The sequence below is a fragment of the Nerophis ophidion genome, linkage group LG01, assembly GCF_033978795.1.
Source record: "Nerophis ophidion isolate RoL-2023_Sa linkage group LG01, RoL_Noph_v1.0, whole genome shotgun sequence".
In the NCBI taxonomy this organism is placed as follows: domain Eukaryota; kingdom Metazoa; phylum Chordata; class Actinopteri; order Syngnathiformes; family Syngnathidae; genus Nerophis; species Nerophis ophidion.
The window spans coordinates 24,889,846-24,913,063 of record NC_084611.1 but is presented as its reverse complement, the minus strand read 5'-3'; the positions used below and the strand labels follow the sequence as shown (position 1 = coordinate 24,913,063).

At 41.0% G+C, this 23,218-nt stretch overlaps 1 protein-coding gene across 3 annotated transcripts in view; it reads left to right on the top strand.

Annotated features, from left to right (window-relative positions):
- LOC133552244 (dmX-like protein 1) overlaps window positions 1–23,218 on the top strand; it is a 110,770-nt gene that overhangs the window by 45,953 nt on the left and 41,599 nt on the right. For all 3 annotated transcript variants that reach the window (XM_061899525.1, XM_061899526.1, XM_061899524.1), the window contains exons 4-23: window positions 5,436–5,513; window positions 5,873–5,951; window positions 6,036–6,165; window positions 6,251–6,317; window positions 10,320–10,504; window positions 12,781–12,949; window positions 14,597–14,753; window positions 14,854–15,030; window positions 15,108–15,343; window positions 16,140–16,836; window positions 16,920–17,041; window positions 17,190–17,279; window positions 17,574–17,676; window positions 17,752–17,871; window positions 20,023–20,241; window positions 20,327–21,585; window positions 21,975–22,233; window positions 22,574–22,710; window positions 22,789–22,975; window positions 23,055–23,165. In XM_061899525.1, coding sequence (XP_061755509.1) covers window positions 5,436–5,513; window positions 5,873–5,951; window positions 6,036–6,165; window positions 6,251–6,317; window positions 10,320–10,504; window positions 12,781–12,949; window positions 14,597–14,753; window positions 14,854–15,030; window positions 15,108–15,343; window positions 16,140–16,836; window positions 16,920–17,041; window positions 17,190–17,279; window positions 17,574–17,676; window positions 17,752–17,871; window positions 20,023–20,241; window positions 20,327–21,585; window positions 21,975–22,233; window positions 22,574–22,710; window positions 22,789–22,975; window positions 23,055–23,165 — 4,582 coding nt within the window. The remainder of the gene's footprint in view (window positions 1–5,435; window positions 5,514–5,872; window positions 5,952–6,035; window positions 6,166–6,250; window positions 6,318–10,319; window positions 10,505–12,780; window positions 12,950–14,596; window positions 14,754–14,853; window positions 15,031–15,107; window positions 15,344–16,139; window positions 16,837–16,919; window positions 17,042–17,189; window positions 17,280–17,573; window positions 17,677–17,751; window positions 17,872–20,022; window positions 20,242–20,326; window positions 21,586–21,974; window positions 22,234–22,573; window positions 22,711–22,788; window positions 22,976–23,054; window positions 23,166–23,218) is intronic.

The following is a 23,218-nucleotide window of genomic DNA, read 5'->3' as shown; positions in this document are numbered from 1 at the left end:
TTATTTATTCCTTCAGGAAAATTACAAATTTCAGCACAATCACATTCAAGATCAGACAAACATTACAGGGAGACAGAACAGGATCGCTGACGGGTCTGCCGGCTTCCAGCACCCCTTACAAAAAAGATGAAATACAGGTAAACAAGCGGGGGAATGGGAGAAAAAAAATAGAAGATTAAAATAAAATAAAATAAAAAAATCGGTCTAAGCCTGGGCCCTGGAGAGGGGGTCCAGACTGAGGCCAAGGGAAAAAAACAACAACTCATAACCATAGTACACATCCCTCTTACATGTGTGTAAGAGGGAAACATAAAACATCAACAAACACAAAGGACATTGAAGCAGCGGATGCAACCAGCCACTTCTACATACAGCTATGAATAAAAAGTAAAAGAATCATATATACTGGGGTGGCCTCTGCGGTGTTCCACGCCATCATCCGCTGGGGTGGAGGGAGCATGGCCAGAGACAGGAGCAGACCCAACAAAGCATCCAAGACAGCCGACCCCACTCTCGGCCAGTGTCCAGTCCGCATGGATGAGCAAGGATACGTCCAAGGAGACTGAGGTGTCCGACACCTACTCACCAAGCCAAGACACCGCGAAGCCTCTCCGTCCCGGCGCTCAGTGCTAGCTCCGCAGCCCTGTCCCCTCATAGGCATCTCCTGTAGTCCCTCCAAACCGACTCCGGTGTGGCAGAGACCCATCAGCTGGTCTCCATGGCCAAAAGGCTCCCGGGAGGAAGATCCAGAAGTCCACAAAAAAAGCACCACAAAGGTCACGAAAGTGCCACCCCTTGTCACATAGTCCCAAAAGGCAAAAAAATATAACACATGAAAAAAAGAGGGAAACACAACAGGATGACACAGGAGCACAGAGCTCCTGCCAACAGCAACCACTACAGCAGCGCCATCTTGGGGAAAAAAAAAATGTGGCAGGACTCTGATTGATAGTGGAAATCGGTGGTGAAGAGCAAGGGGGAGAGGACTGTGCCCTGTGGGGCCTGGTGTTGCTGACCGTCCTGTCAGACACACAGTCCTGCAGTCGCATGTACTGTGGTATGTCAGTCAGGTAATCAACAACCCAGGACACCAAGGGGGCCTCCACCTGCATCATCTCCAACTTCACATACAGTAGCCCAGGCCGTATGGTATCGAAAGCACTGGAGAAGTCAAAGAACATAACACTCATACTGCTCGCAGGCTTGTCTAGGTAGGTGTGGGCTCGGTTCAGCAGGTAGATGACTGTGTCATCCACTCGCAGTCAGGGCTGGTAGGTGAATTGAAGTGGGTCCAGGTGGGGCTTGACTGTAGGGTAAAAGTTGTTCCAGGACCAACCTCTCTATGGTCTTCATGATATGGGAAGTTAAAGCCACCGGCCTGTAGTCCTTCGACATGCTGGGTCGCGTGCACTTTGGGATGTGGACTACGCATAAAGTTTTCCACAGTGTGGGGACTTTCTTCAGCATAATACTCATCGTTGTAGATGTGCTGGAGCACACCACACAGCTGTGGGGCACAGGCTTTGAGCACCCTGGGGCTCACAACGTCAGGACCAGCGGCCTTGCCTGTGTGTAAATTATTTACCTGTGTATCCACCTTTGCTGCAGACAGACACACGGGGGGCTGGAGGAGGTGGGGGTCATCAAGCTGAGGGTCAGGTGAAAAGTGGGGGGGTAGCCATTGGAGTTGGGGGGTGGATAGGTTCGCTGAAGTTGTCAGGGGGCCGGCTGGCATGTCTCCGGGGGGGTGGGGAGTGGGGGAGTGCACTGTGTCAAACCTGTTAAAGAACTGGTTTAGCTCATTGGCCCTCTCTTTGTCTCCGTCCACCCCCCTACCCCCTGACAGTTTGAGGCCGGTGATGGTCTGCATACCTCTCCAAACTGCCTTCATATTTTCTTTCAGCTTACCTTCCAGCTTCCTCATGTAGTTCTCCTTGGCCTCCCTGAGTTTGGTCTTCAGTAGCACCTGAACACGTTTCACCTCCTCCTTATTACCAGCATTGAATGCCCTCTTCTTCTCATTCAGTAGGGCTTCGATGTCCTTGTTTACCCACGGCTTCTTGTTTTGGTAGCAGGTGACGGTCCTTGATGGGACATTTGAATCAACACAGAAGTTGATATAGTCTGTGATGCACTCTGTGAGCCCGTCAATGTCCTCTCCATGAGGCTCCATGACCACCTGCCAGTCAGTTACCTCAAAACACCCCTGCAATGACTCTTGGACCCCTTCTGACCACCTTTTCACAGTTTTTTGGGTCACAGGCTGTCTTTTGACCAGAGGCACATAACAGTGGTTGAGGTAAACAAGGTTGTGGTCTGACCGGCCCGGCTCTGGGCTACACGCATCCTTAAAGGCCTACTGAAATGAAATTTTCTTATTTAAACGGGAATAGCAGGTCCATTCTATGTGTCATACTTGATCATTTTGCGATATTGCCATATTTTTGTTGAAAGGATTTAGTAGAGAAAATCAATGATAAAGTTCGCCACTTTTGGTACTTCCTGAAAAAGCCTCGCCTTTACCGGAAGTCGCAGACGATGACGTCACATGTTGATGGCTCCTCATATATTCACATTGATTTTAATGGACCGAGAAAATGACAATTTCCCCATTAATTTGAGCGAGGCTGAAAGATTCGTGTTTGAGGATATTGATAGCGACGGACTAGAAAAAAAAAAAAAAAAAAAACAAGTTAAAAAAAACAAAAACATGATAGCTTTGGGATGTATTCCGATGTTTTTAAACACATTTACTAGGATAATTCTGGGAAATCCCTTATCTTTCTATTGTGTTGCTAGTGTTTTAGTGAGTTTAATATTACCTGATAGTCAGAGGGGTGTGTCCACGGCCGGGTGTTGACGCGCAGTGTCTCAGGGGAGTCGACGGCAGCTATGGACAGCACAAGCTCAACTTTTATCCGATAAGAACTGACTTTTGAACCACAATTTTCTCACCAAAACCTGCTGGTTGACATTTGGTCTGGATTCATGTTCGCTTGACTGTGATCCATAGTAAATTTTCACCTCCGGGAATTTCAAACAAGTAATCCCCGTGTGTTTGTGTGGCTAAAGGCAAAAGCTTCCCAACTCCATCTTTCTACTGTGACTTGTCCAATATTAATTGAACAAATTGCAAAAGATTCAGCAACACAGATGTCCAAAATACTGTGTAATTATGCCGTTAAAGCAGACGACTTTTACCTGTGTGTGCTTAGCGCTCACACTTCCTAAAACCCCGTGACGTCACGCGTACATGTCATCATTACACGACGTTTTCAAGACGAAACTCCCGGGAAATTTAAAATTGTAATTTAGTAAACTAAAAATGCCGTATTGGCGTGTGTTGCAATGTTAATATTTCATCATTGATGTATAAACTATCAGACTGCGTGCTCGGTAGTAGTGGGTTTCAGTAGGCCTTTAAAGTTTCTGTACAGCAGGTCCAGGATCCTGTTTCTTCTGGTGTGGCAGCTGACATACTGAGTGAAGTTGGGTAGTGATTTGTCCATGGAAACATGGTTCAAATCTCCCGAGATAAGGATGAGAGCTTTCGGGTACTTGGTTTGCAGTCTGGCTATCGAGCTGTGGATGACGTCACTGGCAGTTGCGGCGTTAGCAGAGGGGGGTTGTATACTGCCATCACGATACCATGTAGAATCTCCCTGGGCAAATAATACGGTCTGAGTCCTACAGCTAACATCTCAATATTCGGGTCACAGTGGCGCTCTTTTATTGTGATATGACCGGTTTAGTTTGGGCAAGCACGCCATTTATGTCAGCATAGCTTGGCTGTAAGTTCCATATTTGCAGCATCAAATCACCCCGCCCTCACTCGCTCGGCTTCCGTCTGCTCCAATGTTTCGGCCTCTCTTTGTCTTTGCTTCTATAACTAGCAGTTCATCAGCTTAAAAAAATAGGGTTGTGAATCCTCATTTGTCCAAAAATTGTTGTTTTTGATGTCTCTTACCAAGTCTGCCATGATTAGAACAGACTTGAATTGCTACATCCAGTATTGTTTCCATTTTTTGCTGAAAGTCGGAACATTGCTATGGAGATGGAAATAAATGCGCTGAGCAAATAAGTTCCTGTAATAGATAAAATGACCAAAATACGGTTAAGATTATACATATTACATGTTGTAATGAACTTGTATGTTACTACATTATAAATATATATATACTGTATGTATATGTATATATATGTATATATATATATATATATATATATATATATATATATATATATATATATACACACATATACACACTTGCAGTGTGTATATAAAACGTTGATGAAAGGCTTTGTGGGCTGCAATGCTGACGCCCATTATCCACATCTTTTAAGCGTTTTTTATCATATTTAGAATCCTTGAAAAAAGATGTGTGGTCTTGTCTCTCATAATGATAACAATAGGCAAAATTACAAAGTGCAGTTTCTCTTTAGTATTGAAGTCAATGTCATGAAGAAACATGGTTTTCCTATAAATAAAAAAAAGGTTATCCTAAAATAAGCTATTCTATGTTCAAAAACATACCCGAGGCCAGGATATTTTAGTTTTAGATTTATGATACCAATACGAATTCCTCTCTATTTTAGATAAACATTTGGAACGTGAGACCAAATATCCATGTTAAGTGATATTTGCTCCAATAATCATTATTGTGCAAATGTGTACGTTTTCATTCCTTTCGACCTTTGCATGTGTATTTATGACTTGCATGACCTTCATTTAGTGTTGCACAGTTTGTATATAATTTGTGCAACTCGAAAGACTTCACTGCAAGTCCTGTGCCTTATTATGAGAATGTTGCCTGTTAACATAAACATCACCCATTAAGACTTGTTGAATATTGTGACTATGGAAACACGTTGACTGAATGAATCATTAGTGTGCATGGTAGACAATGCGGTGCTGACTCAACATCAGCTTTTTATAGGCGTGAGGAATTTTTGACTTGTCCAGGGAATTTTTATATTTCAACCAGCCGGGGTAAAGAAGGACTTGCACTGTACCTTACTGTATTAAACAAAATAACATTATCAATAAAGTGAGTATATTCAATAAAGTAGTACATTTAAAAGTGCATGAGTTTGTTTTTTTATTCAATTATGGTATTAAATAGATAGGGAATCGTACAAATCCATAGATATCAATTTGAACAACTGCTATCATGAACTGATAGCATGACTGCTATCAGTTCTTTAAATAAGGAATTGACATCAAAATTTTAGAAATAGCAAAAATATACATGGATATGTATATCGAACATTTAAATTAAACATACTGCAATAGTTGCCAGGTTTTCAATACCAGGGTCCTTAATGGCACTAGTTCTAAACACATCAGCATAATAAGATGTGGCTGTGGGTAACCTACTGAAGTAGTTGTTGTTATTAATGTTTCCTAATACTCTTTACCTTTTGTCTCCTGGCAGATTGCAGCTTCCTATGGAAGCATGGTATGCATTTTTGAGCCTGTTCAGCATCGGGATCCAGAAGACAAAGCTTTGACAGTGAGTAGCCTTTCATTCATAGTGTCCAAAATAACTGGTCAGAACCAATAATCCAACTCAGAATATCCTTGCGGTAAGACAGAAAAGTTTAGCACATAAAGTACAATTTAATTGATAAAAATGTAAAATTTACATTTGTATTTAATGACACAATACTATCATTTGATTCCTGTTTGACATCCATGCAGAAGTGTTTTTTTTATGATGGCAATTGGGTTAAGGAAGTAAAATAACTGTAAAATACAACAATACCTCTTTTATTATGGTTATTGTAATTGATGTATTCATTGTGACCGGATCACTTGTGTGTCACAATGTATCTGATAGTATTAGTCTGTTTTTATTTCCTTTTTGAATAGAAGTTGAACTGCCAGTGGGAGAAGACTGGGCAATTTGTTTTGCAGTCGATAGTGCGCAATCTGGCATGGCATCCCAAAGGTACTTGAACATAAAACATGCCTGACATGAAATACATGCCTTTTTTATTCTAAATAAGATTTTTTCAATCGTTTATCAATGCAGGGAGCATGCTATTAACTGGCACCAATTGCCTGCAGTTATGGTCTCATTGTGATGGAGAAAAAGACACTGAAGCAGGAGAGCTGTCAGAAAGAAAATCTCATTGTAGTTGGAATTGCATCTGGCAAAGCAAGTATGTAATGAGGTGTCATTAATTTGTTACTGCATTTTGCCATTTGGGTATCCCAAAAACAGAAATTGAATTTGCTTGTCCACAGGACCGCCTCTCCTGTGAGTTTAATGAGGTTTTCTCCTGACGGAGAATTCTTTGCTACTGCTGGTCAGGTAAGTTAGCTGAATCGTGCTTCATTGATCGATTATAATTTTTAATCAGTATAAAATGTATAAAAATACAGTGAAGTCCGAAAGTATTCACAGCGCTCCCCTTTTTCCAAAATGGAATGAATTAATTTTTGTTCTCCAAATTCTACACATCACATAATGACAATGTAAAAAAATTATTTATTTTTTTAGAGCTTTTTGCATGTGCGTAAGTATTCACAGCCTTTGCCATAAAGCTCAAAAGCGCTGTTTCAACTGATCATCCTTAAAATGTTCCTATGGCTTGATTGCAGTCCACATGTGGCAATTTCAGTTGATTAGACATGATTTGGAAGGGCACGCACCTGTGTATGTATACAAAACCTAAAAAAACCAGTGAAGTTGGCACGTTATGTAAATCGTAAATAAAAACCGAATACCAAGATTTGCAAATCCTTTTCAACCTATATTTAATTGAATAGACTGCAAAGACAAGATACTTAACGTTCCAACTGGAAAACTTTATTTTTTTACATGTATTAGCTCATTTGGAGTTTGATGCCTGCAACATGTTTTAAAAAGCTGGCACAACTGGCAAAAAAGACGGAGAAAGTCGAGGAATGCTCATCAAACACTTATTTGGAACATCCCACAGATGAACAGGCTAATTGCGAACAGGTGGGTGCCATGATTGGGCATAAAAGCAGCTTCCATGAAATGCTCAGTCATTCACAAAGAAGGATGGGGCAAGGGCCACCACTTTATGAACAAATGCATGAGCAAATTGTCGAACAGTTTAAGAACAACGTTTCTCAAGGAGCTATTGCAAGGAATTTAGGGATCTCACCATCTATGGTTCGTAATATCTTTTAAAGGATCAGGGAGTCTGGAGAAATCACTGCACATAAGCGATGATATTACGGACCTTCAATCCCTCAGGCAGTACTGCATCATCAGTGTGTAAAGGGTATCACCACATGTGCTCAGGAGCACTTCAGAAAACCACTGTCAGTAACTACAGTTGGTCGCTACATCTGTAAGTGAAAGTTAAAACTCCACTATGCAAAACGAAAGCCTTTTATCAAAAACACCCAGAAGCGCTGCTGGCTTCGCTGGGCCCGAGCTCATCTAAGATGGACTGGTGCAAAGTGTAAAAGTGTTCTGTGGTCTGAAGAGTCCACATTTCAAATTGTTTTTGGGAACTGGATGTCGTGTCCTCCGGGCCAAATAGGAAAAGAACTATCCGTATTGTCTAGGCACAAAGTTTAAAAGCCAGCATCTGTGATGGTATGGGGGTGTATTAGTGCCCAAGGCATGGGTAACTTACACATCTGTGAAAGCACCATTAATACTGAAAGGTACATACAGGTTTTGGAGTAACGTATGCGGCCATCCAAGCAACGTTATCGTGGGCGCCCCTGCTTATTTCGGCAAGACAATGCCAAGCCGCGTGTTAAAACAGTTTGGCTTCATAGTAAAGGAGTGTGAGCACTAGACTGGCTTGCCTGTAGTCCAAACTTGTCTCCCATTGAAAATATGTGGCGCATTATGAAGCGTAGAATATGACAACAGAGACCCCGGACTGTTGAACAACTTAAGCTGTTCCACCTGAAAAGCTTAAAAAATGTGTCTCCTTGGTTCACAAATGTTTAAGGAGTGTTATTAAAAGCAAAGGCCATGTAACACAGTGGTAAAAAAGCCCCTGTGCCAACTGTTTTGCAATATGTTGCTGCCATTAAATTCAAAGTTAATAATTATTTGCAAAAGAAAATTAAAATTTTTGGTTCGAATATAAAATATTGTCTTTGCAGTCTTTTCAATTGAACATCAGTTTAAAAGGATTTGCCAATCATTGTATTCTGTTTTTTTTGTACGAATTACACACTGTACCAACTTCACTAGTATTGTTTGTATATATATATATAGATATAGATATATATATATATTTATTTATATGTATACATATATTTTTATATATATATATGTATATGTGTGTGTATATATATGTGTGTGTGTGTATACTGTATATAATATATGTGTGTGTGTATATGTATGCGTGTGTGGATATAATATATATGGGTGTGTATATATGTATGTGTGTGTATATATATATATATATATATATATATATATATGTATGTGTGTGTATGTATATATATATATATATATATATATATATATATATATGTATGTATGTATGTATGTATGTGTGTATGTATGTGTATATATATATATATATATATATATATATGTATGTGTGTATGTATGTATGTATGTGTATATATATACATATATATATATATATATATATATATATATATATATATAAAAAAAAATATATATATATATATATGTTTCCGGCCACGTGGAGTGATTTCTCCAGATTCTCTAAACCTTTTGATGATATTATGGAGCGTAGATGTTGAAATCCCTAAATTTCTTGCAATTGCACTTTGAGATATGTTGTTCTTAATCTGTTTAACTATTTGCTCACGCAGTTGTGGACAAAGGGGTGTACCTCGCCAGTTTTTTTAGGAAGCTGTTTTTATACCCAATCATGCCATCCATCTGTTCCCAATTAGCCTGCACACCTGTGCGATGTTCCAAATAAATGTTTGATGAGCATTCCACAACTTTATCAGTATTTATTGCCACCTTTCCCAACTTCTTTGTCATGTGTTGCTGGCATCAAATTCTAAAGTAATGATTATTTGCAAAAAAAATGTTTATCAGTTTGAACATGAAATATGTTGTCTTTGTAGCATACTCAACTGAATATGGGTTGAAAATGATTTGCAAATCATTGTATTCCATTTATATTTACATCTAACACAATTACCTAACTCATATGGAAACGGGGTTTGTATATATATATCTCTATCTGCTGGCTTGGGTGCCCCAATAAGCACACTGGCCTCCATCTTCCGTAAATCGAAGGAGTTTAAAACCACAAGGACTCTTCGTAGAGCTGGTCGGCCGTCAAAACTGGGCAATCGGTGGAAAATGACCCTTGTCAGGGAGATGATGGCTTAGAAATCACTAGTCACTCTGTCAGAGCTACAGCATTCATCTGTGAAGTGAGGAGAACCTTCCAGATGGACAACCGTCTCTGCAGCAATCCACTAATCAGGTCAGATGAAAGCCATTTCTTAGTAAAAAAAAAAAAAAAGCACGTGGCAGCCTGCCTGCAATTTGCCAAAATGCACCTGAACAAATCTCAGACCATGAGAAACAAATTCTGTGAGACAAAGATTGAACTCTTTAGTGTTAATGCAACGCGTCATGTTTGGGGGAAACCAGGCACCGCTCATCACCAGGCCAATAAATTCCTACAGTGAAGCATGGTGGTGGCTGCAGCATCATGCCGTGGGGATGTTTTTCAGTGGCAGGAACTGAGAGTCTAGTCAGGATCGAGCGAAAAATGAATGCAGAAATGTACAGAGACAACCTGGATAAAAACCTGCTTCAGAGTGCTCCTGAACTCAAACTGGGGCGACGGTTCATCTTTCAGTAAGACAACAACCGTAAGCACACAGCCAAGATATCAAGGGAATGGCTTCAGAAAAACACTGTAAATGTATTTTAAGTCGTTCAGCCAGAGCCCAAACTTTAATCCGATCTAACATTTCCAGAGATATCTGAAAATGGCTGCGCATTGACACTTCCCTTCCAACCTGCTGGAGCTTGAGAAGTGCTGCAAAGAGGAATGGGCGAAACTTTCCAAATATAGGTGTGCTAAGCTTGTGGCATTATATTCAAAAAGACTTGAGGCTGTAATCGCTGTGAATACTTGTGTACATGTGTTTTTTGAGTTTTTTATTTTTAATAAATTAACAAGACGCTCTACAAAAAAAAATCACATTGTCATTTTGGACTATTGTGTATAGAATGTTGAGGGCAAAAACAAATATTACGTTTTAGAATAAGGCATAACAAAATGTGGAAAAAGTAAAGCAATGTGCATACTTTCAGGATGCACTGTACATGAAAGTGACAAATTAACTGAGTTTAATTTTTTCCCTTCAGGATGACTGCTTGGTAAAGGTTTGGTACAGCACAAGTAAGTGGAAATGTGGGATATTCAGGCTTTTCAGCCCTTCGGAATCCAGTGTCGACTTCCAGGGAGAGATTGCCTTTTCCTTTGTGTACCTGGCCCATCCACGTTCAGTTACTGGCTTCTCTTGGAGGAAGACCAGCAAATACATGCCACGGTATGCACAAGTCTCCTTCTTAATAAGGATGGGTACAGAAACTCGATTCCATGGTGCCGATGTAAACGATAGTTGCAGACCGGAAAAAAAAGTAGCTTGGTAATGAATGAATCTGGACTCCGCCACCTGCAACACGTATTAGAAGGTGATTTTATCCAAGTAATGTTGTGTAATTAATGTAGCATCCTGACAGACACAAAAGAGTCTGACACTCTTCTTTAAGTTAACAGCAGGCCTTAACATCTTAGGTCAACAGTAGGGTTGGGTATCGTTTGAATTCGAACGATTACGATTCTTTGTTTCGATTTCGATTCCTGACTATTCCTGTTTCCGATTTCTTCTCGTACCATGTGAAGCGTGTCAATGTGTTTGACAGGTAGTACCTGGAAGGTGGTATGTATTTTGGGTTGACAGTTTTCACCATATCCCTGCAAACATAAACAAACATGTAAAGTGGCTGTTACTGTTTAGCCCAGTATCAATTAGCTTTGCTCTAACGTTATTGCTTAACTAACCTAAATGTTGGAGATTCCACCTCTGAAAAGGGATGCAGTCTTTTGACCGTGTGTGCAGTGACCTTTCTGTGGCACTCTTCAGTCTGTGGCACCGACATCTTCCCCATTGCCGCTACGGTGAACGGAGTACGCTGAGCACATCGCGGAGCCTGGCTAGCGGGTTGTAAATTGTCTATGAAAAAATACGCGGGCTAATTTGTTAGCTGCCTCAACGTTGGCGCAAAACACATTATTTATTGCATATATGTGCCAGGCTGGGCGTCGGAGCTGGAGCCAGAGGAAGAGATAGAGGAGGACGGTCGGACGCATTTATTTGTACTCCATGAACTCAGAGGTGCATCATCATGTTCGACGTGCACCCTCCTAAGCACGAAAATGTCCTGTCGCACGTGTTACATTTCGCCGATATTTCATTTTTTTTAGTAAAATAAAGCCACACTTTCGACCGCCAACGCCCGCTATCCATGCTTGACTGACTCGCTCGGCTACATAGGCTCGGCTATGATAACACTTCCAGCGGTGGGCGCTTCTTCGCTGGTGTTCAGCGGCTTCTTCTTCCGGTCGGCGAACTTATTCTTTTTTTCCGGTCGGCGGACTGGGTATCGAAACTAGGAATCGAAATTTAAACTTTTGAATGATTTCGGGAGAATCGGAAAGTTAGTCCCGGTTTCAATCGATACTTGATACTCGATACCCAACCCTAGTCAACAGCTTAATGAACACCTAAAATCCACAATTGAACACAAGTTGGTCTTTTAATACATTGTCTGTGTTCTGTATTGCTGTTGATTTTGCTCTGATAATTAAGACAATTTGTTTTGTTTAAAATTAGATTTTATATTGTTGATTTTTCTTAGTTATTTTATTTACTTCATCAAAGTATTTGAATGACTATTCTGGTCAGCTTGAATGTTCCAAAACTCTGTAAAAATATAAAGACACACTTTTTTCAAACAAAATTTGTATGTTTTTCATTTTTATGTACCAGTTTGGGCATCGTTTAAGCACCGACATCTTTTCAAAAGAACTAATTTGGCAATATCATCGGTTAAAATGTATACGGTACCCACCTTACTTCTTAATATACAGAACTGCAAAACCGATTGCAGCAACCACAATTCAATACATTCCATTTGTTACTGTTGTGACAATCCAGCAATAGCTAACACAATAAGAAATCTGCACATTCCATTTCACACAGTAGCATGATCTCAACACTTTTGGTTTAGAGGTAGTAGTCACATCAGGTATCGCTAGCTACTTTCAGGCCGGGTTATCAGCCTAAACAAAGAGAAACCAGGGCTCTAAGCTATTTATAGATGTACCAGAACACACGTGTGATGTGACTTTCTTGACTTAGCTTAATCATGTTCCACCTTGAGCACTTGATACTGCATTATTGCTCCACTGTGAGAGATGGTTTAGGACGCTCTAGTTAAAAGACAGATAAATATCCAATTTTCTGTTGACCGTTTGCAAAGGTCAACCTACTGAAGAGACAGGGAGAGGTCCACAGTGTATGACAACAGATCATAAGCAGTGGAAAGAAACTAAACATCACCACACATTCTTGATTTACTTTAACCTGTTGAAGTTTTAACAATGCTTGTGTGTCCTCCCTTAAATTTGTTTATCACAATTGCTGTATTTTTTCAGTACAGTATTATTCATTTAACTTCACACTCAGTCTCACCAAAGTGTGTATTGACCCCCCACACACTGGTATTATTTAATGACTTGACCTTTCCTTTCTCTTCACAGTGGTTCAGTGTGTAATGTCCTGCTCACCAGCTGTAAGGACAGCGTGTGTCGGCTTTGGGCGGAGACGCTGTTGCCAGGTGACAGCCTCCTATCTGGTCAGCATAGCAACCAACCTGATGATACTACTAGCTCGTCTAGTATCTGCAATGGGAGGATCCAAGCGCAGGATGTAAGCAAAGACTATATTAATCATTTGGTAGGGATTAACAAACTTGTTGCATAAAGCTGCTCTTTCTTTTTCAACACCATCATAATATTCTGCTTAACAAATGCCACATCTTCACTGCTGCTGGGGTATTTTGTAAAGGTAAATAACAGGCACCAAGTTGTGCCAGTGGCACAATTTGTTCAAATTGAAATAATTTGAGGCATGGCATCTATTCAAGTAGACGATTATTTGAGGAAATAGAGTATCAGCAAGACATCTTGTCATTTGTTTCTTTGTCATCGTGAAAACTGCCGTGTGACACAGTTTCCCAACTATAGTATCATGCTCTGCTTCACAATGTCACTTGTACACAGAATTGGAAATCAATTAAATGGTTCCCCCCATTGACCAGTACCTCAGCAGCCCGAGACCTTGACACTAACACCACCATACTTTACAGCAAGACATAATTATTTTATCTTGGTGTTGACAGCTTTTTAGACAAAGACTGTGTTCTGGCTAATTTTCAGTGGATAGTAACCGGTATACTTCTTTACAAGCTATACACTGACAAGTCTAAAAAGTGTATCCAAGATTAATTTCGATAGTTTTCACTTTTGAGAAGAATAATCATTATTACTGAAAGGTGCAATACACTTCAGATGATAATAAAGAAGCCTACTGTGAGATTTAAACAACATACAAACAAATTGAGGCTATGTTTAATTAAAGGGGGGCTGTCTAAGTTAACATGCGATTTATCACAAAAAAATGGTTTCATTAATCATGTGTAATCACGCTATTTATTTTGACCGCTCAATCGTTTTTATCTTAGCTGTGAATAGTTGCTGTATGGTCAGTGATAAATTCAATACTTACACGATTGCAAAGATGAGAGAGGAGACTTCGACTGGTATGCTTCCAACAGGACTTAAGATAGTACTGTTATCAAGTTTTAAGCAAATAAATGGCATGGATTTAGTAAAAAAATAAAATAAAATAAAAAAATGTATGTATGTTATATGGAATATTGTTGTTTAACATTCTGACCATGAAAATGTATTTGTGTAGGAAAATTAGAATTTTTTAAAAAGTTAATTCATATTATAAAAGCAAGTAATGTACTGTTATTAATGGCAATCATCAAAGTTCAAAAGTGTGATTAGTGTGATAATAAAATATATATATATATATTGTTAAAAGTAAGAGTTAAAAGGGAAACTTAATTGCGAAGAGAAGCTTTTGACTTTGTTTTGGTGTAGATGTTCATCCAGAGAGAATATTGGCTTTCTCTGTGCAGGCTAGTATATAGGGTAGAGTTGCTTTAATAATTGTTGTAGCTAACATTGAACATTAAAATGATGCTCAGATCACATCCATTTATTATGCCTTAAGCAACATCTCTTAGCATACTCTTGTGGAAAGATTAATTAATACTAGACCTGTCTGGAGGACTCACAATGGAAATATTCTCCTGTAGAGTAAGTATTAGCTTTCTTACAAAGTCTTGCAAAAAGTTGCGTGAGAAATTACTTTAGTTCACTCGTTTTGTACACATTTCTTCACATTTGCATGATCTCTCACTACACCCATCATTAACTACCCATTACCTTCATACGGCTTCTTATTGATTCAGTGTAATTGCCTTTTATTTATCTATATCTTCAGCCTCCCTTTCATCGGGATGTTCCACAGCCCTCGCTCAGTGGCTGCTTCCCCCACAATCAAAACCGACACTACAACCACAAAAAGAGCAGCAACCACCTTCCCCACGCCAACGCGCTCTGTCACTTTCATATCGCTGCCAGCATCAACCCTGCCACAGGTTCGACTAAAAAGCCCACTTATGGCAGACCAGTATTAACAAATGTTGTAACTGTGTCTAAGGCGTTTATTATTGTTTGACTCTATTAACATTTTTTCAGACATTCCACTGCTTCCCTCTATATCTTCCCTAAATGCAGTGGAGGATGAAGAACCTGGAGGTTTTTTCACTGTCCATTGGCTTAACAACAAAGAGCTTCATTTAACTTTAGCTATGGAAGTCTTCCTGCAGCAGCTCCACGGCAGCTTGGAGCAACAAAACGAATGCTCCCTGGAAGGTACATAAATCCATTCAAATTGTTTGGTCCCAAGCCTCCAGAGTATGTTCATTCCAAACTGTTGTACATTATTCCAGATGCTGACAATAAGGATAATTTTGATGACGAAGAGTACAGGACAAGTGAATCTCAAAAACCTGATGCCCTGGACCTCCCGCTAACCGCAGTGGAGCACCATGTGGATGTGCTTCTGGGCGAGTGGAACAAAGGAGCGGACATGCTTTTCAGCATCCATCCAATGGATGGCTCCTTGTTGGTCTGGAATGTGGACTGGTTGGATGAATATCATCCCGGAATGTTTAGACAAGCACAGGTAATTGTTAGGCCACGTCAACACATGATCTTGAAATTGATTATTCATGTTTATCTAATCCCAATAGTGTCCCAATAAAAAAAGGTGTTAAGTGATCCAACATCTAACACTGAACAGTTCTTCTTATATAGCTTCTAATTTCCCCTATTGGGCGATTATATTTTGATTATATTTTATATCATATTAATTTTGTTTGCAAGTTCTCCCCGTGACTGCGTGGGTTCCCTCCGGGTACTCTGACTTCCTCCCACCTCCAAAGACATGCACCTGGGGATAGTTTGACTGGCAACACTAAATTGGCCCTAGTGTGTGAATGTGAGTGTGAATGTTGTCGGTCTACCTGTGTTGGTCCTTCGATGAAGTGGGAACTTGTCCAGGGTGTACACCGCCATCCGCCCGATTGTAGCTGAGATAGGCACCAGCACCCCCCTGCGACCCCAAAAGGGACAAGCGGTAGAAAATGGATGGATGGATCTTATTAATTTCACAAACTACTTGATTTGAAATGTGAGAATCTTAAAGTTATAGCTGGCAGACATTGAAAATGTAATTTAAGGTGGACTATCTGTTTTTATATAATTAGAAATAATTATTTAGGTGCATATTAATAGTTAAATATTCATTAGGTTTTTCTTCTGTAAAAGGGGGAAATATAACATAACATTTTCACTTGGTAAATACATTTTTAAATTGATTTATTTATTAATTATGTCATTCATCCTTGATATTACACATGATTGAACTCTTTTCATTGGTTAGTTTTATATGGTAATATTTCTCCTTCTCTGTCTGGCAGGTGTCATTTGTGTCTCGTATCCCTGTGGCGTTTCCTGCAGGGGATGCAATCTCCCTCAGTCACAGCGTGGTCATGTATGCTTGCAACAAGAACGTGGACCTGGCCCTCCAGCACGGCAGGCAAAGACCACCTGGAAACACGTTACCCAAATCTGCGCTTATTAGTTATGGCCGTCAAATAAAAGCCGCCTCCAGCAGCAGTCTTCGCCTGAGCATTTTCACCCCTAACGTGCTCATGATCTCCAAGCACGATGATGGCTCCCTTAATCAGTGGGCAGTAAGTTTTGTGGAGGACTCCGCTTTCTCCACTGTGCTCAGTGTGTCTCACAAGTCAAGATACTGTGGTCACCGCTTCCACCTTAATGACCTGGCCTGCCACTCACTTCTGCCTCTGCTCCTTACCACCTCACACCACAATGCGCTGAGGTCCCCCGAGGTGGACAGCATCCTTGCGGCCCCAAAGGTCTTCTCTGGGCTCCCTACTTCCCGCGGCTCTCGACCCAGTCGATTGTCTCTGGCTGGGGTTTCACAAGACCCCAATGCTATCTACAGCGAGCTGATATTGTGGAGGGTCGACCCTGTGGGGCCCCTGTCTCTCTCAGGCGGGGTGTCCGAGTTGGCTCGGATCAATTCTCTTCATGCCTCAGCTTTCGACAATGTAGCCTGGTTACCCACTCTCATCCCCAGCAGCTGTTTAGGTATGCACATTATTTAGTTCAGTTTCCATGAAATTAAGACTTCCATTCTAAGGAAAGATATGTCATTCTCTATGTGCTGCTAGGTGCATATTGTAACTCTCCCAGCGCCTGCTTTGTTGCCAGTGATGGCCACTCACTCAGGCTTTATCAGGCTGTGATTGAAGCCAAGAAACTACTCAGCGAGCTCTCTAATCCTGAGATATCAGTAAGTTTACCACCAGACCTTTCCACAGTGTGCAGGTCCACTCTAAGACAAGTTGAAGTACACATCACACTTAATCCCACACTCCTTGTAATACATAAATGTAGTTGAGGATTTTTGCTGCTTAATTTGTGCCCATTTTCTACTTCAGAAATATGTTGGCGAGGTGTTCAACATTGTCAGTCAGCAGTCCACAGCGAAGCCAGGATGTGTCATCGAGCTGGATGCCGTTACCGACTTTGTAAGTTCACATTAAATCAAATAAGTATGTTGATTACTTGTGAATGTTAAGGTTTATTCCACATTACATGAATAGCAGGTTTGTCGCATTGAGCAATTAACAGTAAACTATTAGTTTACTATGAAAGGTCAGCCATAAAAAAATGTAAATGCCTCACGTCTTCCGTACGTTCGTTTATGTACTCTATGTGTTTGAAATGTTAACACATCATGTGTCTGTGTGTATCTGCTGTGCAGCACATGAAGTGTGACATCTATTGTCTTGCGTCTCAAAGGCTGCTTTTGTCCTCTGCAGCAGGGAAAGGAGACGCAGCTCCTCCATGTGTTTGAGGAGGATCTAATCCTTGGCAATAAAAGACCCAACACAGCGCATGAATTGTTGGATGCATCTCAATGTGGTAAAAGTAATATTACATGTATCAAAACTGTATCATGGGGAATGGTATTGTTATACTTTTTTTGTCTCCCGACAGCACTTAGCAAGCCCACCTTCGCTGCAAGCTTCTTCCTTGTGGTTGTTGAATTAACCCCAAGTGGTCGCTCGCTGCTACAAATGTGGCATCTTCATCTTGCTGCTAAACCCGTCACCATGGGTAAGTACTTTTAATCTTTAAAAGCTTAGCTTCAATACTTTAATTAAAAAACAAACAAAGTAAATAATTGATAATGGGATTGTTTTGTCCTATTTTGTTTGAAAAAGTTTGGTACCTTCATTGATTTACACTTCAAATGACACTTGGGGCCTGATTTACTATGATCCAAACATCACACGTGTGCAATCTATAAAATAGTATATGCTATTAGTGGCTGTGTTGCGTGTGATCTATTAAGACTGCGTGTGCAATTGAAAAGGAGTGCAAACAGTCTTATTTAAATTAGGATTTTGCGTGTACTATACAGAGCATTACCACCGAGACAGTCTGATTTCATTTCAGGTTATTATGCTCCTAAAAAAATACTAATATCTTTCTTAGTTTTAACACTTTTATTAGTGGGGCCTTCAATGCTCCAAGGGTCTTACAATTGTGGTGTTTATTTAAAACTGTGCTCAAACCTTTATGACTCAACATCAGTGTCTTTGTGAATTATTGACCTATTAAAGGTTCTAACTCAGTGGTTCTTAACCTGGGTTCGATCGAACCCTAGTGGTTCGGTGAGTCGGCCTCAGGGGTTCGGTGGAGCCTCCGCCGCGGGTGTCAAGACACACCCGACTCATCGTGTAAATAAAAGCTTCTCCCTATCGGCGTATTATGGATATGAAAACGACAGAAGTCACACTGTTTTTCAGGTGTGTTATTTGTTGTGAGTTCATGCACTGTGTTGGTTTTGTTCTTTGAACAAGGTGATGTTCATGCATGGATCATTTTGTGCACCAGTAAAAAATATATATATATCTTTGTCTTGAATTTAATAATGCACTAAAGGAGTGTTCAGTGAATGTGCATATGAAACTGGTGGGGTTCAGTACCTCCAACATGGTTAAGAACCACTGTTCTAATAACTTCACATCAAATCCGTGATCGCGAACGGGACAAGCGGTAGAAAATGGATGGGGGGCAAACTATTGCATAGTGTGTTTTTAGTAAAAACACACAATATTTTCAAAGTTTGTTTTATGGAAAACCATAAAACAAACTTAGAACATTTTGACAAAAAGGACATTCAACACACAAAAAAACGTTATATTAACAGAGAGATCTGAAGTTGACCTAGATACTTAAGCATTGAAAGTATAAAAAAATAATAGGACTTACTTTTAAGACTAAATAGACTGAAAACCTTTCGGGTCCTGGGACTTATATCGTTCGTAACATTTAGGATAATCCCCAGAGGATATGGATTTTGTCATTCAAATACGAAATATTTTAGTAAGATATATTTTATATGAAAAAAGGAACATCATTGAAAAATACTAAAGGACACAAGAATACATTAATTGAATTTGTTTTAATTATCCCCTGAGTCCTCTAGCAGTTATACAATTATTGAATTATGTTGTTGTATGTCTATCTATGTTTGCCCTGCAATGAGGTGGCGACCGCCCGAATGCAGCTGAGATAGGCTCCAGCACCCCCCACGACTCCAAAAGGGACAAGTGGTAGAAAATGGATGGATGGGTTGCTAATTTTTTACGTTATGCCTAAAATATTTTATTTTTGAAAATCCAAAATGTTGACACACACGTAGGAAGGAACATTCTTGTCTGTCCATTGTCTCTTTGAAGTACGAACAACGATCCTGCAGCCATGTGTGGAGTGTGTCATTTTGCGCGTTCTTCTCACAGGTGCTAGATAAAATGCAAAATAATGCTCGCAAAATGGTGATGAGTGTTGATGAAACACACTGTGCGTGCCAAATTATTATATTTGGATCTTTTCTTCCCAGTATTGTGGGTGTTTTGATGGTCAGCATTTATTTTGCATACTTATGAAGACAGAGACACAAAATTGATTGCATGCCTTTTTCTGCTCACTTAACAGATGCAATCCACTTTGCACACGCTTAGTAGATCAGCTTTGCGTGTGCTATCAGTTTTGCACGTGTTTTTAATACACGCAAACTTATAGTAAATCAGTCCCCTATTAAATATTACTGGTCTCATTTATACTCAGTTTCTTAGTCTCAGAAAATCTACTATAGGGTTTTGAGAAAGTCTTGGCCAGAATTTAATATTGATGCTAAATTTAGACTGATATGCTCTGCTCGTCTACACAGTCCTAATTTTGTTGTTTTCTTACCCACAGAAGATAAATTCTCGCCCAAAGATGCCCTCACAGATACTTCCACTGCCTACTCTCAGTTTAACTTTGATACCTCCGGTTCACCAGTATCTCAAAAGACTAAACCCTGTACATCCAATCTGCAGAGCGCCTGTCGCCTCAGCCTCACCACACAGCGGCTCTATAGCCAGGAGTTACCCCTGCCAGCAGGAGTGGAGGCCGTCAGCATTACGCCCTCTGCAGGTGTGCAGATGTAAACATGACAAAATCCTTCAGTATGCAGTATTTATTCTATTGCCTTAAATTAAGCTCTTGACTCTCCCACCAGGTCACCTCAGTGCATCATGTTCCTTGCCAGCTGGCCGTGTACCATACCTCCTTGCTACTTTCTGTTCAGACGGGAAGGTGCGATTCTGGATGTGTAACGTCGCGCCGTCGGAGACCCCCAGTGGTGACAAGTTGGTGTATCAGTGGGAGGAGTGGCCTCTCCTCGTAGAGGAAAAGGTTCCCAATTGTAGTGCCGTTAGTGTACCGGGTCGTCCCATCCAAGTCAGCTGCTGTCACACAGGGAGGATTGCAGTTGCCTACAGGCAGACAATGACAGACATTCCTCTGAACGCAACATCTCAGCTAAGCTCTCACATGCGGCTGACTTCTCCGCCCACACTAGTTTCCTCACCTTACTTGCACCCCCACTACAGCAACACCAGCCAGCACGTCCCTCCAACCCTGACAGTGCAGCACAGCCCTAGTCTGCCATCAGACCCTTCTCTAGCAAACAAGAGGGAACAGCTGGTCTACATCAGCATCTTTCAATGCGAGTCCACGGGTGGTTCACAGTGGATCCTAGAGCAAACTATAGTTCTGGACGAAGCAAATCCTGCAGCTAGCTGTGGTGTTAGCAACAGCACAACTCCATATAGCACCATTAACTTTTCTTTGCCAAATGAGCACTGCTTTGGTTCTTCTCACAAGAGTCTGGTTCATTTAGACTGGGTTTCCCAGGAGGATGGGTCACATATTCTGACAGTTGGCATTGGGACAAAGATTTATATGTACGGCCGTCTCTCTGGCAAGCCTCCCGAACTGAGCCTTTCATCTGATGCCAGTAGAGACCAAAGCTTGTCCAGCCTGGTTCTACTTAGATCTGTCGACCTGGTCTCCTCTGTTGAAGGCTCACTGCCCACCCCCGTCTCCCTCTCCTGGGTACGTGATGGCATCTTGGTGGTGGGCATGGATTGTGAGATGCATGTCTACTCCCAGTGGCAGCCCCCAGCACCTGCCAAACCCAATGCAGCCGTTGATGCAGACATTTGCAGCAGTGTGTCCTCCATAGTCTCTGCGGTCAGACAAAGCCAGGAGGAGTGTTTCACTCTTGGGCCTCCAAGTTCCTTACTGGCTCCTCCTAAAAAGGCGCTTACGAGGTCAATGATGAGCCTGGCTCAGAAACTTAGTGGAAAAAGAACAGCCTATGATCTGCCCTTGGAGATGGAAGATTCTGGACTGTTTGAAGCAGCTCATCAACTCTTTCCCACACTGCCCCAGTACCACCCAGTACAATTACTAGAGCTTATGGATTTGGGGAAGGTGAGTATCATTTTAGTTTATTGTATCCTACTGGAAAACATTGGATTTTCTAATTGCACTATCATGTCTCCAGCAGAGATATTTGTGTTTATAATAGGACTTAAGATATCCCCATACAAAGTAAATTAACTAAATCACTTTTTATTACAAAATTGACTGTTTAATGACTGTCATTTGTGTACCTGAGAGAAGAGGTACTCAGATGGTTGCTTCTATAGTTTCGCTTTTTCATGATGTCGTTAAAGAAAACAACTCTTTCCTCATAAACATGATACCCCGTCTGACCTGATCCTAGCTAGATGAGTCCCACCACTTAAAAGAGGACAGGTTTTTCTAAATGCACGATTAGCTACATGTTAAGTAACGGTCATTTTTTTGCTGTCACCTAGGTTCGCCGTGCCAAAGCTATTCTTTCCCACCTAGTGAAATGCATTGCTGGAGAAATCGTGGCTCTGAAAGACAATGCCACCAATCCAGAGAAACGTGTCCGCTCTCGGACCATCAGTGCAGGAGGCAGCCTGGCCAGGGAGCGGAAAATGTTTGGCAAAGAAGAGAACTCCACCCCAGATTATACGGAGATCAGCTCCATTCCTCCTCTACCTCTTTATGCCCTTATCGCAGCCGATGAAGATCTGCCCCCAAAGCCTGGTCAGTATTCACTTTGTGGGTTCACATTATTTGCCTCAATGAATGATAATCTTTAGATGTATTGCACCATCACACTAAAAGGCAATCGTCTGGGGGAAAAAAACCTAAGAAAAAGTTGTTTTATTTTCAATGTTCAGATAATCCTATAGACTTTTAAATGCACCAAATGTGCGTCAAATTGGTTTTACTTAATGTGTCCCTGGGGCTGTGCATCCATAAAGCAGAGCATACACATAATACACATTTATCTGCCTGTTGGTTCTGTAATTCAATTGATCTGTTTTTGCAGGAGAAGAACATCTTGACTAATTGAGTTTTTCCATCTCATGGTTTGTCATAGCAAAGGTCGGCAGTGTGAGTGGTGACAGTGGGCATGGATCCAGTCATACAGATGCTTATGATGAGTTATTTCACACACCCAGCATGGTAGACTTGGACACTCTGGAACAAGATGAGCAAGAAGAAACAGGGAACAAGGTTAACCTCTGAGAAAGACTTATTTTTTAGATATTAAGCACGACCAAAGTTCATTGTTGTCTCTTCTCCTGTTTGTAGGTGATCGACTTGTCCCAGTACAGCCCCACATACTTTGGCCCAGAGCACGCCCAGGTTTTGTCCAGTCATCTCCTCCATTCCAGTTTACCAGGCTTAACTCGTATAGAGCAGATGTCTCTCATGGCACTAGCTGACACCATTGCTACCACCAGCACAGACCTGAAATACAACCAGGGCAAGAGCAAAGGTACTTCAGATTGACAAAGATACTAGATGCACAAGTTCTGTCTATCAATCCATATTGATATTGATCATTCACCAACCAGGTGGAGAGACACTGGACGAGTGTGGCCTGAAGTTTTTGCTTGCTGTTAGACTACACACCTTCCTCTCGACCTCTCTCCCGCCGGCACACCGAGCACAGTTGCTACGGCAAGGTAAAGTGGCAGAGTGGCCTTCATTCGAAAAGCTGGCTGGCACACCCACAGAA